Here is a 17,986-nt window from a genome sequence, read left to right as displayed (position 1 = left end):
ATTTTGCTGTGGAACCTTTAGCATTTAAATTGAATCCCCTGTGAACTGCTGCCCTTAAAGCCACCACCTTAAAGCTCCTTGTGGTTTTTCCTCCTCTTCTCCCTGAAAATTGCTGTATCCACTGCTGGGAATGAAAGCTGTAGGAATTGCTTGCTTGTCTGAAGAGGCTTTTTAATTATCTTGAAAAAAATCATATTTTTGATGGGTTACATTCTCTACACACGTGTAAAACATTGCTGGACAATGTGGTTTTTTCTGTGAGGACACCAAATACTCACTCAGGTTTCTCTAATGCCCATTTAAAAGGGGAGTAAATGATATTTTGGTGACTGTGGCTGTCTAATTTTAGGCTGCAGCAGAGTTATGAAAGCTTTGGGAGGTCTGACTATCAAAGCCTGTCTGTCAATATGACCAGCAGTAGTACTGAGAGGAAAATGCAGCCCCTGAAAGTTAAGCAAACCCTAAAATCTGTAGTGAATATCATAAAATTTACAGCTGAGCCTCCTGGTTTGTTGCTTTGGGGCTCAGGAGACAGCAGTTATTAGTTCCAGGGAAGCTTTTTCTGGTTTGTTTTTGTTCAGTTAAAAAAAAAAAAAAACCCAAAAGGCAAAGGATTAAAACCCAAAATTGCTGCTGTCTTGTGAGGAAGCAGACAAGCTGCTGCTGGCACTGAGGCTGTGTGTGCATTAGGAGGGTGCTTTTATTTTGCTTTTTCTTCTACACATCCGTGTCTATTTTTAAGGGTTCTTGACGTCAAGTCCCCTCCTTAGGCTGAACGTGGCTGAAATGAGGAGTGAATGCATTGAGAATTTCAGAAAAGGGCTGCTTGAGTCCCTTCCTGCCTCCCAGCACCCAGGGATCCTCTGGGAAGGGCTGGCAGCTGCATCCCAATTTTGCTGCTTGCTTGGTGCCTCAGGTTTGGGTGGTCCAGCCCCGTCCCCCTCCCTGCACGTGTGACAGAAATGGCTCTGCTGGCTCTGCTCCTGCCAGAGCACCCCAAAATCCATTGCCCAGAGTGGGGGAACCCAGCTCATCCCAAAATCCATTTCCCAGACCAAGGGAGCCCAACTCATCCCAAAATTCAATTCCCAGAGCTGGGGAGCCCAGCTCACCCCAAAATCCATTTTCCAGAGCAGGGGAGCCCAGTGTATTCCAAAATTGAATTCCCAGAGCAAGGGAGCCCAGCTCATCTCAAAATCCATTTTTCGGAGTGTGGGAGCCCAGCTAATCCCAAAATCCAATTGCCAGTTTATCCCCAAAATCCATTTCCCAGAGTGGGGGAGCCCAGTTCATCTCCAAATCCATTTCCCAGCTCATCCCCAAATCCATTTCCCAGCTCATCCCCAAATGCATTTCCTGGAGCAGCTCTGGCTGCCCTGGCTCCTCACAAAGAGCCTCCTGCTGAGGAGAAATCCCCCAAATCTCTGCCTCTCTCAGTGCCCAGGCACAGGAATTGCTTTTTCATCAGGAGGCTCCATCCAAAGGAGGGATCCTCACCTCCAGGCTGAGTGCCTGGATATGGGATTTCCCTGCTCCAGCTTCCTCAGCCTGCTCAGGCACAGTGGCAGCTCCTTCTCCTCCTCTGCTGCCTCTTACTTTGGTGAATTTTGGCATTTTCTGTGTCCATCACACCTGGAAAATTGGCTTGTTCCCCTTGGGAATGGCCATGGTTCCAGTAAAAGATGTGTTTTGTTGTTGTGTCTCCAAATTCCTCCTGATCCTGAGAAAGAATCACTTTCCTCAACAACCTCCTGCAGTGAAGGTGCTGCTTTCCATCATTTCTGCTGTGATTAATATTTTTTAAATGGATCACAACATCCTTGCTGAGGGATGCTGGATTCCCAAAGTTTTCTTCAAGTGGGAGGAAAATGAATCAAATCCTCAGGATGTAAAGCAATTGTGGCTGGCTGGAATATTTATATATCTAAGTGCAGGTTAGAAACTCTCAAACCTTCAAATAAAAACCCCACTTATGGCTCCATCCTACAGTTGTTTTCCTTAAATATCTTTAACTTCTGTGGTTTGAAAGGTATTTTGAGGAGTTTTGTCAACATAACTGCTTGGACTCTTCTCGAGTCCCTGCCCCTGCAGCACTTGCCTCTCAATTTCCTGCCTTTGGTTTCAGTTTGTCTTTTCTGGTGTGGGGAGTGAGCAACACTTTTCAGAAATGCTGTTTTGGGTTTTTTTTTTTTAACCATTAATGTGTGACCAGAAAATTGCAGCTAATTCCTTTAAGGGGAAAAAAACCCCACAAACAAACAAGCAAACAAACAAACCAAAAAGCAAAGCAACAAACCCAAACTGGCCACAAGATGCTCAAAATAAACCCAGATTTTGACAAAAGAACCTCTCAAATTCCTCATGGAGGAAGCTGCCTGTTGAGTGGTTTAGGTGAATAATAATCCTGTGGTATCTGAGAGTGGCCAGGACATGATGTCTGCTTTATTCAATATTCCCCAGGAGTGGACATTTAGTCCATTATTGGCTGCTTACAGTGCAGGGACCGAGTATCAGCTTCATCTGCCTCGCTGTCTGCTTGGGAAATGAGAAAAAGAAATATGAAGTGTTGAAAATGGAAGTGGGAAATGAAGTTTCAAATGGGTTTTCCCCTTGAAGATTGCAGTGAGAGCCTTCCCTGGTGATCTCCAGGGCTGGCTTTGCTGGCTTCTGGCAATTTGGTGTTCCTGGAGGGATTGGTGTTCTGGCAATTTGGTGTTCCTGGAGGGATTGGTGTTCTGGCAATTTGGTGTTCCTGGAGGGATTGGTGTTCTGGCAATTTGGTGTTCCTGGAGGGATTGGTGCCCTCAGGGTGCTGAGCCAGCCCTTGGCTGTCCCACCTGCTTCTGCCCCATCCCGCTCCTCTTCCATCACCTCCAGCTGATTGTGGCCAAAACATTTGGCATCTTCTGCTGGTTTGGCCTCAGGAATTTCAATAATAAGAAGATGGTAACTTTTCTCCAAAACCAAGGCCTGGTAACTTTTCTCCAACCAAATCTTCTGCTGGTTTGGCCTCAGGAGTTTCAATAATAAGAAGATGGTAACTTTTCTCCAGAACCAGGGCCTGGTAGCTTTTCTCCAACCAAATCTTCAGCTGGTTTGGCCTCAGGGATTTCAATAATAATAAGATGGTAACTTTTCTCCAAAACCAAGGCAGAAGTGTGTGAGCTCCAGAAAGTTTCTCCTTTTAACCTTTTAGGGGCAGGTAGTGGCTGAGGAAATCCTACCTGAGGTGTCCCAGGGAACATGGGCAGCACCCACGAGGTATTTCAGTACTTTTAAATATTCCACAACCTCCTCCAACACTGAGAACTCAGAGTCAGTCACTGTCTGTGTTACAGGCAGCTTGGAAAAATCCAAATTTCGAAGGATTTTCTTGCACCTAAAGCTGGGAGCTGCTTTTTGCTGACACTTAGCACTGAGAAAAAAATCTTTCCTTTTTTTTGCTGAGCCACGGCTGAGCCCAGCCCAGGGCGAGCAGTGTTTGGTTTGCAGCTTTATTGCAAAGAAAAACCTGCAGCAAAATGAACTCTGTGGTTCCACCCGTGTTTTGACTCCTTGAAAGTGCACAGGAGCAATGAAAGCTCCCAGGTGCTTCTAATGATTCCTGAGTGATCAAGGAAGGTTTTTATAGAAGGTCACAGGTACAGCAAGGCCTTGAATTTTTAACCTTTTTGGGCTCTCACCATCTGTGCAGCCTCTGCTCGGGGCACATTCAGGGCATGAGGCAGCACCAACATTCCATCTTCCACCTTTTTGCTTAATTAATCAGTTTTCCTCTTTTTTTATTTGAAATAAGGGCCACTTATTTATTTTATTTTATTTTATTTTATTTTATTTTATTTTATTTTATTTTATTTTATTTTATTTTATTTTATTTTATTTTATTTATTTTTTAATTTTTTAAATTTATTTTATTTTATTTTTTAAATTTATTTTATTTTAATCATTTAATTTCATTTCATTTCCTTTTTTTCAAATTTCATTTAATTTCATTTCTTATTTTTATTTTTATTTTTATTTTTATTTTTATTTTTATTTTTATTTAATTTTTAATATATTTTTTCATTTTTATTTTTATTTAATTTTTAATATATTTTTTCATTTTTATTTTAATTTCTTTTTTTTTTCCTATTTTTAAGTTTTTATTTTCTTTTTTTTTTTTTTTTTTTGTTTGTTTTTTTTGCTTTTATTTTAAACAAAAACCTCCACTCTTTTCAGAACAGTGGAGGTGAGGACCAAACAAAGCAACGCTCACATCTTCCTTTAACCTCCTTTAATCCCCTCCACCCCCACAGCTTGAGCCAGCCTTGTGCTGGAGTTTTATTTTGGGATGTGGGCGCTAATTTATTTTATTTTATTTTGGGATGGGGGATGGTGTCAGGCTGCCTCCCTGGAGCCTTTCACATTTTTCCTGCTGATCCCTGCAGGCTGAGCAGGCACATGAGCAGCGTGCAGCTCCTCTGCAGCTGCTGCAGTGCAGCACGGGGATGCAGGAGCTGGGAGCAGTCAGGACAGAGGTGCAGGGCAAAAACCTCCTCTGGCTCAGCCTGGGCTGCTGCTGCCTTCAGAGCCTGCCTGCAACCCATTGCAGGGACAAAGTAGGGATTTATTAAAGGATGCACCTCATGGCTCTGTCCTGCTGTTGTTTTCCTTAAATATCTGGTGGTTTGAAAGGTATTTTGAGGAGTTTTGTCAGCATAACTGCTTGGACTCTTCTCGAGTCCCTGCCCCTGCAGCACTTGCCTCTCGATTTCCTGCCTTTGGTTTCAGTTTGTCTTTTCTGGTGTGGGGAGTGAGCAACACTTTTCTGAAATGCCTTTGTGCTGCCTCAGAGGCTGCCTGGAGCAGAGGCTGGGCAGAGTCACAGCAATAAAGTTGGGATTTATGGAAAGGCCTTCACAGGACACACCCTGGGCAGTGCAAGAGCCCGGCCGTGGCTCCACCCCACATGGGCTCCTGCTCACCAGTTTTGACACTTTTATAAGTTTGGGTCCATTTCCCTGTTGGGGTTCAGTGTCCAATTCCAGCTCCAGGTGCTGCAGTCCCACCCTCCCAGGTTGCTCTCCTCCATTCCCTGCTGTTTGCACTTTTTGGGGCTGAAGCTGCAGCGGTGTCCTTGGTTCTGGGCTGGAAAAGGATTGTTGTGTGTGCCTGAGCTGTGAGGAGAGCTGCTGGCACTTGACATGAAGTTCAGAATTATAAATGCAGTGCAGAGTGTGGAAAACATGAAAGCTCAAACTGAAGGCATCACTTGCCTTCTCTTCCTGTCGCACACAGGTGGGGAAGAGTTGTTCAGTTTGAGGAGTTTTCCAGCTCTGGGAGACCACTCCACGCTCCATCAGAGCCAACATTTGTTTGCTGTTCAGTCTGAGGGGTTGTTGCTGCTGCTGCTTTGCCTGGAGCTTTAACAAGTGCTGGATCAGCCCGAATTTCCCTCCAGATCCACTTGGAGCTCAGATTAAACTCTCTGAAATCTCGTTTTGAGCAGGCAGGGGATTGTTTGGAGGCTGAACTCCCTGCCTGGAGTGCACAGGAGGTGGAGGAGCTCAAGTCCTGTGGTCGCCAGTTGCTAATTGAACATCCCAACAAGTCGTGGTCAGTCTGTGCCTCCTCTCCTTCTCCTCTGCAATTCCCTGGAATGAGGTTGGAGCTGGGAGTCAGGCTCTACTCCCAGGGAACAGGGACAGGAGGAGAGGGAACGGCCTCAGGCTGGGCCAGGGCAGGCTCAGGGTGGACAGCAGCAGGAATTTCCCCATGGAAAGGGTGCTCAGGCCCTGGAACTGCCCAGGGAGGTTTGGATCCCCATTGCTGGAGTGTCCCAGGAATTCCTGGATGTGGCACTTTGTAGACTTCCAGGGACACAATCTGTCAGTGTCTGTGGTTGGCAAGAAAAAGGAGATTTCTGTCACCTGTGTAACGTGACCCTCCCGTTTGCTTTTCCATTTGAACCATGCCAGCTCTGGGATTTGGGATGCTGAGTGCCAGGTGTTCCCTCTGGATTTACAGGAGCAGCAGACTAAAAAAATCAGCGGTGCCCAAGGCAGTGACAACGTGTGTAAACGTGAGTTCAGCCTCACCCCGAGCAGGTGACCTGGGCATTTCAAACACTGCCAGCGTGGCTGTGCTTGGAGGGATGCAGTGCAGCCTCAGGTGGTGATGATATCCTGCTTTCCTTTTCTCCTCCAAAACCCTCCAGCCCCTTGAAGAAGCTGGATAATGCAGAACAGCAAATGTAAATGAAGAGAGTACACAGAGAAGCTCTTTTACCAACCATTTTATTTTAAATTTTTTATCTAAGAAGCCTGTCTAGACAGGCATCTATTTTCATGACATGCAAAGCAGAGTAGTAGATGAATACTTCATTAGTAAAATGACTTGTCATCTTTGAACCCTGATGGAATATCTCTTGGAAGCTGTTCCTTCCATGCAATATTAGATCCAAGTTCTACAGGGATATGGAAGTGGCAGTACATATGGTGTTGTTAACATGACAACTACTGAGCATTAATGCATAATTACTTTATTTATCAAAGCCAGTGATGGAAAGCCAATGAACTGCACAGACTGGAGGAATTTGAGCTCTGGTAAAGCTCTTTTAGGGGAGGATTAGGTCGCTTGTGGAAGTTACAGTGCTGGGAAATTTGGAGCTTTCTGCTGTAGGTCCCTTCTTCCCTGGTCTCCATCAGGTGAGTGAGGCGGGGTGACAGATCCCAGCTCCTCTGCCAGGATTGCCACTGCTGCTGTTGGCACTAGTGTGCATTTCTAAGAGGAATTTTGAGGGATTTGGTTCCCTGAGCACCCCTTTCCAAAGTGTCCCATCCCTGTTCCCTCTGCTCTCCCTGCTCCAGCACATGGGGCACGGTGAGGGATGCACAGCTGGGAGCTGTGGCTAAAATCTGAACAAAAGTGGCTCGTTTAGCTAGTGCAGAGATTCCTCTATTTCACAAGACTGTGTTAATTATCTTTCACCCTCAGCCTAGTTAATTAGTGCTAATGAGTGAAGCGATGCTGCTGCTGTGCTGTGATGAAGGGAGAGGATCAGCAAGCCCAGCGATGCACCTGGCACGTGTGCAGCAGGCTTTTCCCAAAATTTGGGTTGGTGGGGACCTTAAAGCTCATCCAGTGCCACTGGGCAGGGTCACCTCCCACTGTCCTAGCTCTTTCCAGCCTGGCCCTGAACAATTCCAGGGGTGGGGCAGCCACAATTTCTCTGGACAAGCCCTGCCCTCTGTGGGCTTAGTTTGGGGCAGGATGGCTTCAATACACCTGAGGGATCCTTGGTTGCATTCTCCAACTGGGATTTGCTCTTTAAAAGTATTATTTTGGTATTACAGCATGAGGAAAAACTGCTTTCTGTGGAGAGTGGCAGAGCCCTGGAGCAGCTGCCCAGGGAGGTTGTGGAATTCCCTCTCTGGAGACATCCCAAACCCACCTGGGTGTGTTCCTGTGTCACCTGCTCCAGGTGGCCCTGCCTGGGAAAGGCTGGACTGGGTGATCTCCAGAGGTCCCTTCTAACCCCAACCATTCTGTGACTGCAGGAAAAGCAGCTGGGTAGGCTGCTAGAGGTCGGGAAGGGTGTCAGTCTCCTTTTTTCCCCCCCTCTTTTCAATTTCAGTCCCTGGGTGTCACAAGTGGGAATGAGCTGGTCCTGCTCACCAAGCAGCTCCTGGAGCCCTGGGATCTCCTGCTGCCTCTGGGAGTTGTTCTCCAGCGTGGAATGGAGCCAGCCCAATAATGTTCCCATAATGGAAGAGCTGTTTTTCAGTGGATTTGAAATGAGAATTATTAAATGCTTCAAGCTCATTATCTGCAAACCCGTTCTTTGAGGAGCTGCAGTGACAGAGGCAGGGTGGGGATGAGAGCAGAAAAGTTGTGCCCTGCCTCAGGATCCAGACTGCACCTCTGTCCAGGAGCTCTCTGGCAGTTCAGATCTGCATAACCCATGGAAATTCAGTGTGCACAGGAGGGGGTTCATATGGCTGCTTTATTATCAAGTGTTTCCCCCACACCATTAATTCTTTATTGTTCTCTCTACACCGTGCAAGGCACTGACTTGCACGAGTATTCCCACAAATTTCCCTCTGGAAAACAGCAAAGCCACTCTGCTAACAGCAGCCTTGGACACTTCCAGGGATGAGCTGAGCAGTTCCTGCTGGGATTAAGCCAGGGAGAACTTTTTGGTGGGAATTCCTCCCAGTTTGGGCTGCCTGGAGGTGAGTGGAACGCAGCACTGCGTGTTTGCTCTTGTCCCAGCCCCGCTCCCATTCTGCAGGAGCCTCCCTCCACCTCTCCCACGTGCTCAGCACAGGCATTTTTTTTTTTCCTTATAAAATCTTGTATTTCCCAGTTCAGACCTAGAATCAACAGCTAATAAAGATGAAGAGATAACTCAGCTTTTCTGCCTCATCTTTGCTCTCCAGGAACTGCTCTGCTGTAAAACCCAGAGACTTGTTTGTTTTCCTTCTGAATTTCAGCCATCAGTGATTTATACTGGGTCCAAATCAATACTGCACAGGTGAGAGCTCTACTATCCCCAATTTATTCAGCAATCCAGGCTCAGCTTGGCTTTGGAATGGAGATTTTCAGTCAGAAAAACAACTGAACCAGCTGTTCCTTGGGCAAATGTGTTATACACAGACAATCTCCTTAAATTAGCTGAGTCTCACTGCAGTGAGACTACATTTTGGCTTGTGTTGTCTTAATTTCTCTTCCTGCAGCAAATCTGTCTGAGAGAAGGGGAAAAATAAAATGGAAATCTGCTCAGTTCTTAAGTTTTGGGTGTTTCTGAGCAATGCTCCTCAAAATTGCTCTAAAACTTAAAGAGAAGGCACTTTATGAAGAGAAAACAGGAATTTTCCTGCTTTTCCTGAAGAGAATGGGTGTGCAGCTTAAGGAAATGCCAAAATGCCATTTTCAAGTGCATTAAAACTTTTTGTGTTTTCAGGTGAGTGTGACCATATTTGCTTGACTTTAGAACTCCTGCAAAAGTTGATCTTCCTGTCGTTGAGAGCTCTAAAATTATTGGTCCTGCAGGAGGATAAGTCCAAACTCTGAACTGCTTAGGGGTGGAAGCAGTATTTTAACCAGTCCTTTTTAGGGTTTTCCCTTCTAAATCCAGTGAAATAACCTCATAATCTTCATAAAACAAAGGTTTTTTTGGCTGGCAAGGCAATTAATTTCAAAATGTTCCCGTTCCCTTATGCTTGACGATCACATCTGCTTATTTTTCCCTCTGAAATTCTCAAGCTGTCTCCTACCTGGATACCAACCAACAAGAAAACTCTGCCTTCTTCCAGAATCCCTCACTCTCCAAGCCAGTGTTAGCTCTGAAATATTAAAATAATACCATCTGCTGTTGGGTTGGTTTTTGTTTTTTTTTTTGCATTGTCTGCCACTCTTCCTTCCTTCCTGCTGCTTTCCTCCCGGAATCTGCCCCTTCCAGAGGTTTCTTGGGATGATCCAGCAGTGAAAAATCCAATTCTTGAGTCGTTGGCATCTGAACCTCCTCTGCTCTGGGGAAGGAAAAGGGAGCAGGGAAGGGAAATGAGGCTCAGCTGGGATGTGGGGAGCATCTCTGTGCTGCCTTTTCCTCCCTGGTTTGAGGAGGTGTTGCCCTGATTTTTGAAAGCGTTAAGTTTTCTTTTATAGTTCTTTTGAAAGTTTTAAAGTTCTCATAAAACTACTTTAGCCTTCTGATAATGTTCACCTATTTCCACTAGAGTTTCTCATGCATATTCATGTGAATAATGATTGTTTTGCATTCTTGGGCTGTTGGTTTGACCAGCGTGCTCGGAGAGGTGGCAATTCCATCCTCCAATCCAATCCACCTCTGGAATTCTATCTATTGTGAGGTCAGAAATAAAATTGGGCCTTTTTCTCTCTTGAACTCACCAAGTTTCTGTGTGCTCATTTCATGTCCAATAGCAACGAGGAGGCTGCATCCTTCCTGTGCTGGAAGGACCCTGCTTGCCTGAGGAACAGAAAAACCTAAAAAAAATATTTCTTCCTTTCTTGATTTCCACTTTCTCATAAAAACTTGATATTCTTTTAGTGCCCCTTCCAGCTAAATGTGGTCCAAGCTGCTTTATCCTGTAGGAAGGATCAGAAATTTGCTTTTCACTTAGAACAGCAATGCTAGGAGGTGTTCTCTGCTTGGGATGTTTGGGGTTCTAACTGGAAATCACAAAAAAATCAATGTTAGGACATGTTCTTCAGTTGGGATATTTGATTTCCTGTGCTGTGATTTTCAGTTAGAACAGCAATGCTGGGACGTGCTCTCCAGTTGGGATATTTGATTTCTTGTGATTTTCAGTTAGAACAGCAATGTTAGGATGTGCTCTCTAGTTGGGATATTTGATTTTTGTGATTTTCAGTTAGAACAGCAATGTTAGGATGTGCTCTCCAGTTGGGATATTTGATTTTTGTGATTTTCAGTTAGAACAGCAATGCTGGGACGTGCTCTCTAGTTGGGATGTTTGGGGACTTGGGACAGGGGACATTTTCACCAGGATGAATGGAACACTGGGATTACTGGGGAGGTTTAATAATTGTTCTTACATTTCCAGTTTGGTAGAAACCATTTCTCAGTCTGGGATGGGACTGTGAGGTTTTATTGGCAAGAACTTTCCTCTGCTGTGCCTTTTTCTATTTATTTAATTTTTTTTTTAGCTGCAGCCCTCCAAGTTAGCTGCTGTTTGAGAGGATTTGTTTTAATATTGCTTATCTGATGATGATTAAGGAATCCAGTGTTTATAGCATCAGCTGTGACCTCCTTGTTAGTTCAGCTGGGCCACCAGATAAATGATGAATTCCTCAGCAAGCTCCCCCCATGTTATTTAAAATTAACTCTTTGGGGTGCTCTTCTGAAGCTGATGCATTCTTTTTAAGAGAAATGGCTTTTGAAGCAATTTTAGCTGCTTTAGCTACGTTGAAAGGCTGTTGAGGTCTGGATTTTGGCCTGTTTTTAGCAGTAAACTTGTTTCTATGTCTGGAATTTAGTCCTGTGACATTTAGCAAATAGATGAGGAGTGACATGAAACAAAACTGAAATGTGGGAACTCCAGGCTTGGGTCTGTAAATGGCAAAGAACCATAAAAGGGTTTGGGTCCAGCACAGCTTTGATAAGGGTTGGTTTGCTCTGAAATTCATTAATTTCAGAGTTGATGCAGTTATATAATTTAATTTCCTTTTTTTTGTTTTGTTCTCTCATAAATCTCAGGGCACAGATGCCTTGGTGCTACCTGAACAAACAGAAAGCCTAAAACATTGATCTTTTGAATTATTTTCTCTCTGTGTGTTTCTGCAAACACAAATTATCCTTAAAAAAAAAAAGAGGATTTCTATCCAAAAGATTTCCACCAGAAGATGCTGCTGTTACACTGGGCTGGGTGACACCACATATCCCTGAGTCATAATTTCATATTGTGGTAATTTTGCTGATCAAACAGCAAAGTTTAAGACAACTCAGTGTCAGCATGAAGAAAAAAAAAAAAACTCCAAATAAAAACCCCCCTTAGTTTCTAACAAAAAGCACTTGGCTGCTGTGTGCAGAGCAGAGTCAAAGAGGGTTTTTTGGCTCCTCTTCAAACATGCCCAGCTCCACAAGGATGGGTAATTTGGCAAGTGACTGTGCCCCTCTAGGGGCAAAAATGTGGAAATTGGTTCTACAGGTAAATTCAGACCAGGGGAGAGGGGGTTTAACCACACTGAGAAAGGATTCCTGCTGGGATTTGGGATGCAGCTTCCTCAGTTTCCCTGGCTCTGCTTTCAGCCTTCTCTGCCTTGAATTCTTAGTACAGCACTGAAAATGGGCTGCTCCTTTTCTAGGCTAGTACTTGAAATCTATTTTAGAAAGTAAAATCTTTTCTTTTATAAAGTTACACTGTGAAAAACTCAGCCTGGATTTGATACTTCAGCCTGTGGTTGAATTCCTGAGCACCCAGGTTATCCAGATGATCCCAAGGGAGTTCAGGGCAATAAAAATCCCTCCTGACACTCCAGGGCTTTGCAGGGACTCAGAGATGCTGCGGAAATCCAAGCTCCGTGCTGGGTGTCGTGGCTGTGGTGGTGATGGAGCTGCAGGACTTGGGTGGCCGTGTTTGTTTGTCCTGGCAGCGCTCACTAAAACACGAGGCCTGTAAGAACCATTCCAGCAATCTGGGGATGTTTGAGAAGTTACAAAATCCTCCTTTCACGGCGCTCTCCTGCATTTTCACAGCTCGGGCTCAGCCTGCTGGAATCGCTCCAAGCGGCATTTGAGTGTCCTGAACCTTGGCCCTGCTGCTGCTGCTGAAAGATTCCTCCTTGAAGTGACACAGGGGAGCACATCCTCATCCCTCCTCCCTGCTTTGGGACTTTATCCTGGTTTATCTGGGTGTTTGGCTTTTCGGGGGTGTTTGCTTTTATCCCAACCCTGAGCTTCTTTATGCAAACAAGGGCGGGGCATTGATGATTTTTGTCTGGTCCTTTAAAGCCTGAATTCCAACCTCACCCCTTGGGTGGTTGAAGAGCAGGGTGAAACTTCCCAGAGTGACCACTCCAGTGTGAAATGTGCCAGGAATTCCTGTTGTATGAAGGGTCCCCACTAATAATAATTAGCATTGACTATGATTCTAGAAGGCTGATTAATTGCTTTTATACTACACTATTAATAAAAACTTATTGCCCTTGCCAACCAGATTGATAAATTTTACCAGATTCAAATGAATCTGAACACTGTCACTAGTGGCTAATGAAGAAATCACCCTTGGGTAAACAAATCTCTGTAACACATTCTACATGTGTACAGTAGCAGGTGTAGTGAGGGAAGATAAGAATTGTTTATCATTCTTTTCTCTTTCCCAGCCTTCCCCAGCACAATGCCTGGGAAAGCTGTGCCTGCTGCTCTCTGTGAAGACAAATTCCCGCTGATTTTTCCCCCCTCTTCTCTCCTCAAGGTGCTCTTACGGAGTGTTACGATGAACTGGGCAACCGCTACCAGCTCCCCGTGTACTGCCTTGCCCCACCCATCAACATGATCGAGGAGAAGGGTGACCTGGAGACTCTGGATATTCCTGACCCCCCTCCCAACTCGGGGCACGAGTGCCAGCTCCGCCTGCGCCTGTCCACGGGCAAAGACCTGAAGCTGCAGGTGCGCAGCATGGACACCGTGTACCACATGAAGCGGCGGCTGCACGCCGTGGAGGGAGTGGAGCCGGGCAGCCAGCGCTGGTTCTTCTCTGGGAGACCCCTGGCAGACAAAATGAAACTGGAGGAGCTGAAAATCCCAAAGGACTACGTGGTGCAAGTCATCGTGAGCCAGCCCTTAGCAAATCCCACCCCGGTGGAAAACTGATTTCTGCTCGTTTGTTGGCTCTTCTCTCCCGCGTCTCTGTTGTGGGGTTTTGTTTTCACTGCCCTCTCTTCTTTTTGGGGTTGTCCTGCTCGTGGATGGGTTGCAAGGAATGACCAGCAAAAAATTCCATCTGTGATGGAGATCTGCAAAAACGTAAAGATGTAACCTGGCCTCTGGGGTTTGCCTGATCTCGTATTGAGCACGACAGCAAGAGGAACGGGGCAAGGGCAAAGGAAGGGAAGGGAAAAGAGGGAGGGAAGAGATTGTTCTTCACTTAATACAGATATGTAATGGTCCTGGAAGTGTCAGTGGTGTCCCCATCCACGAGGCCGGAGCAGCAGAGAGCACTTTTATTTAAAAAGCCAACTTGAAACGGAATCAGTGTATCCAGTTCCATATCAGCAGCACACACAGTTCCTGCAGGAAGGAGCCCGGTGGTCACGGGGATCCCTCCGGGTGTGCCCGGCCTCTGATGAGGCACAGCCAGCCCTGGGCAGTGGAGCTGGGCTGGGCTTTGCTCTCTGGCAGCTGCTGGTGCTGCTCAGACTGAGCAGTTGTACATTCCAAGGTGGCAGTGCAGCCCTGTGCCACTGCCTCGGGCAATAACTCAGCCCTGCCTGCTCTGTACTGTAATTTACCTGCTCCAGCCTCCCGCCTCGGGGGCACCTGAGCCTGTGCCTGCTGCATTGCTGCCCCTCAGGTCACAGAGGCTGTGCTCAGGTGAGTGCTGCTCTCTGAGGGGCAGCCCCCGTGTGCCACAGCAGCCCTGGGCCAGGTGAGCCCGCGGTTCCTGCCAGGTGTGATGGGGCGCAGCTCCCCACGCTTCCCTGCAGGGCTCCGAGCACGGCGATGGTGAGGATGCAGCAGCACGCACGTGCCAGCTTTTGGGGTGTCACTGGGAGCCAGCCTTGGAGCTGTGGTGACTCTCCAGGACAGCTGGGGTGGCCTCACCAGCACAGAGCGTGGCCCAGCCCGTGCTGGCCCTCCAGAATGTAACGGGGGCCCTGCAGCAGATGGCAAATCCTTTTGGAGTCTCAAAGACCCTGCTGGGGTTGGGGGATGCACTTTGTTCCCCCACTGGAGCTGCTCTGCACCCCTGCCTTTGCTGGAGATCAAGGCCCTGCTCTTTTAATCATCATTAATCATTTCTGTTTGCTTGGGGTTTAAGCCATCATTGAAATCACTTCTTCCAAAGTCAAATGTGCTCTTAATGTGGGAATAGCAGATTTTTTTTTTTCCCCCTGGTTTCTGTCTTCCCTCTGTGAATTAAGTGAAACTGGGAGATTCCCTTGACAATTTTGAACTTCTGCTCCTTCAGTAATTCCATAGAAATCAAATTTCTGGCGCTCAGAAACTCCGAGGGAGTGCTTGCACCAGAGTCAGGATGATCAGGGACATCCCAGCAGGTGGAAGCAGAATTTCACTGATGGTTGGGAAACAGAGCCACGTTTCGTTTGCATTTCCCACCCCACCCAAATACAGCTTTTTTTGGTCCTCATTTTGTATCAAACCTGAGGGTTTCTGACAGCTCCACTGGCCCCACTTGGTACAGGATGCCTGAAATGCAGTGGCAGAGCTGTAGAAAGGAAAATGAGTTCCCTGTTCTCATCATCACCAAAGTGACTTGCTTTGCTTTTCTTTTTTCTTCTTTTTTTTTTTTTTTTCCTTTATTTTTAAAGGTGAAAGTGAGCTGATCAATACTAACCTAGAACAAGTTTTCTGTTGTGGAGTTTTTTTAAAGCCAATTTGATTTACTGTACTTGAGGTTTTTTGCAGCCAAATCTTTTGCATTCCAGGGGAGAGGGAAATATTTGCTACATAAACAAGTCAGAAAATCTCTCTTGGGTTTTCTCTGGGCAAAAGATGGGATCATGCCAGGAAGACACTACTTGTCTTATAAGGCACAATTTATATGTCTGGATAAATGCTCTTTATGGTGTCATTTCCCTGCAGTCCCTCCTGGAAAGGGGGGGAAATTCTGACAGATTAAGGAGGAGCAAACCTGGAGCTGTGAACACTAAAACACTTTTTTTTTTTTTTTTTTTTTTTTATTTTTGTAGGATCTTTTTTTTTTATTATTATTATTTCTATTTTCATTCAGGCAATTTGTCACCAGGTGCTGGTTTTGAGATGCTGGGGCTGGGATTGCTCTGAGCTGGCAGAGGCTCAGTTTCATGACACTGTTCCACATGATCATGGTTTATATTAATTGCTTTTATGGCAGGGAGGAAAGGTGATGCTCTGAAGGCCGTGTTGTGAGGGAGTTCTGAGTAGAACAGAGACTTTGTTCATGAAAATTCTCTGTAACAGCCTCCCCCTCCTTCACCACATATCAAAACCTGAAAGAATTCAATGGTAAAATGCTTTTGGAGGTGACAGTGAAGAGTTTGACCCTCTCTGTATAAAGTGGCAGCACTACTGAGCACACACCCTGCAGAAACACAATTTTACAAGATTTCTATTAGGAAAGAACTTTGAATCTCAAAATAGCTGTTAAAAATATCAGCAACAAGCTGTAAAGGCACATGGCTGACGGGGCCACGTACAGAACTGGAAATTGTGACATAACAGAGATACATTTGTGTCTCAAAATGATTGAGTTTGCCCTAAAAGCTGGGGTTTGGTGCAGATTCCAGTGCAGGGGAGGAGGCTGAGAGCACGGGATGAGTTTTGGGGCAGAGGGGGTGTCCCCTGAGGGAGGGAAATTCATTGGAGTGGCTGAAGTGGCACTGAACAGGGGCTCTCCCGTGGGGGCTGGTGGCTGCTGGGGAGAGGATGGAGAACCCCAGGAGAGGATGGAGAACCCCAGGAGAGGATGGAGAACCCCTGGGTTGCAGCAGGAGGGTGCTGGCAGCATGTCCTGGCTGGGTTTTGGCCCTTGGGGTGCTGTCCCCACCCTCGGACCCTGAGGTATAAATGCTCTACCAGAATTTTAACGCACACAACACCAGCGAGGAGGAATCAATTTGAGATTTTTATATTCCCCCCCTCTCTGTGCCATTCCTGCTCAGCTCTGGCTGGGAACTGATACCAGGAGAGCCTTTTTTACCCTGTCAGTGACAGCTCTGACACAGCTCAGATTTTTCTACTCTTTCTCGTCACTTCTGCCCGAGCCAGAAGCGACGACCTGATGAAAGTCGCACTCCTGAAGAGCTTGAAGGGCAGAGAGGCACAAACACCTGAGCCTGCCAGGGCCAGGGAGCCCCAAAAAAGCCCCAGGTGTGCTGCAGGTCCATTTGGGCCACTGCAGAAGGATGCTCAGGGTCTTTTTCCCCACCCCAGTGACAGCTGCTCCCTCAGAGCCCCCCAAACGTCCCTGCCTGCATCGCAGTTTTTGGGGTCCTCCACACAAAACACAGCTTGGGATTCATTTTCTGAAAGCCTTTGCTTCCCTGGAGCTGGGGAGTATTTTGGAAAATGAATTGGTGGTGTGATAAGTTGGGTTTTTAATAGACACCTTGAATTTGGGGTGTAAAAACACCAAAAAACCTCAACCCAGGAGCAACCAAACCAACCCCAGCTTTTCTTTGCCTTCCACAGAAAGTCTGGGGAGGAGAGGAAAGAGGGAATCTTTGGAGCAACTGTGCATAATGTTTGGTGAAGGTCAATGATAACTTGATAAAATATTGCTGTAGTGTGATGTGCTTCTGCATATATATCCATTGCTAGTAAATAATGTAAAATCTTTTTTTTTTTTTTTTTTTTTTGGAAGTATTAAAAATACAAAAATACTCTTTGTTACAATGGTGGGATGCTTTTAGCCATGGAGTTCTGGAAGCATTTTTGCTGTGTAGGTGTTGACAAAGTGAATGCTGAACGTTTCTCCATGTCTGTGATGCTTCAGAAATGGAAAGGGCAGCTGCATTTCTGGCTCTGGAGCTCTCTTTTCCAAACTTCTCCATGTTCCTGTACAGACATCCGAGACCCTGCACCTTATGCAGAGAATGTTTACATTTAAAAAAAAAAAAAAAAAGGAATTTTTCTTTTTTTGGCTTTTTCCCTGTGCTGCTCAGATCCTGTTACTTTGAAATGAAAGTAGTCTGTGTTAGGAAAAGGGGTTTTTTTGTTGTTTTTTTGGGTTTTTTTATTTTTTTGCCTTTGCCCTTCCCTGTAATCAAATCCTGGATTGTAGCTGGAAGCTCTGGGACAGCTTGGACTTTTCTGGAGTGGGATTAGAGGTGCTTGAGAAAGGTGGTTTTTAAAAAAAACCCTGCCTTGGCTGTGGGGATGAGCTTTGTCCACGCTGCAGCTTCCCTGGAAAACAGCAAAGCCTGCTCCAAACCCCCTGGATGTCGTGGCTGCCCTTGCAGATTCCCTGGGAAGCCTCGGGGCTGCATTTCCCAAAATCCACGTTTGTGTTTCCTCCCCAGCTGATGAATGTCCTGCTGTTCCCTCTGCAGCCACAAACCCTCGTGGTGGTTTGGATGCACAAATCTGCTCCAAGGTTTCCCTGCCCAGGAATTGGTTGGGATTGCTGTGGGTGCCTCTCCTCTCCCAAATTCCACCCGCGTGGATCCTCCGTAGGGATGGAGTTGGAGCTCTCCTTCCCAAAGGGGGACACTTCGCTGAGCCTACACCAGGCAGGCAGCTGGAAAATGAGATATTTTAACCAAAAGGCTCCTTAACGTGGACTTTGAGACTTTTACCCAACTG

At 46.1% G+C, this 17,986-nt stretch overlaps 1 protein-coding gene and 1 long non-coding RNA gene across 2 annotated transcripts in view; one reads left to right on the top strand and one right to left on the bottom strand.

Moving 5' to 3' along the window:
* The window catches only part of UBTD2 (ubiquitin domain containing 2), a 43,289-nt gene extending 29,877 nt beyond the window's left edge, over nt 1-13,412 (top strand). Inside the window, exon 3 of the mRNA XM_053991418.1 lies at nt 12,936-13,412. Coding sequence (XP_053847393.1) covers nt 12,936-13,333 — 398 coding nt within the window. The 3' untranslated portion in view covers nt 13,334-13,412. The remainder of the gene's footprint in view (nt 1-12,935) is intronic.
* Nucleotides 8,524-9,369, bottom strand: LOC128815035 (uncharacterized). Its single transcript, XR_008439538.1, has 2 exons — nt 9,258-9,369; nt 8,524-8,726 (listed from the first exon to the last, which is right to left on the bottom strand). It is a non-coding gene; the product is annotated as an uncharacterized LOC128815035 (long non-coding RNA).
* Nucleotides 13,413-17,986: the final 4,574 nt, after the last annotated feature.

The sequence above is a fragment of the Vidua macroura genome, chromosome 15 (assembly GCF_024509145.1).
Source record: "Vidua macroura isolate BioBank_ID:100142 chromosome 15, ASM2450914v1, whole genome shotgun sequence".
Classification (NCBI taxonomy): domain Eukaryota; kingdom Metazoa; phylum Chordata; class Aves; order Passeriformes; family Viduidae; genus Vidua; species Vidua macroura.
This window is presented reverse-complemented; position numbering and strand designations above follow the sequence as displayed.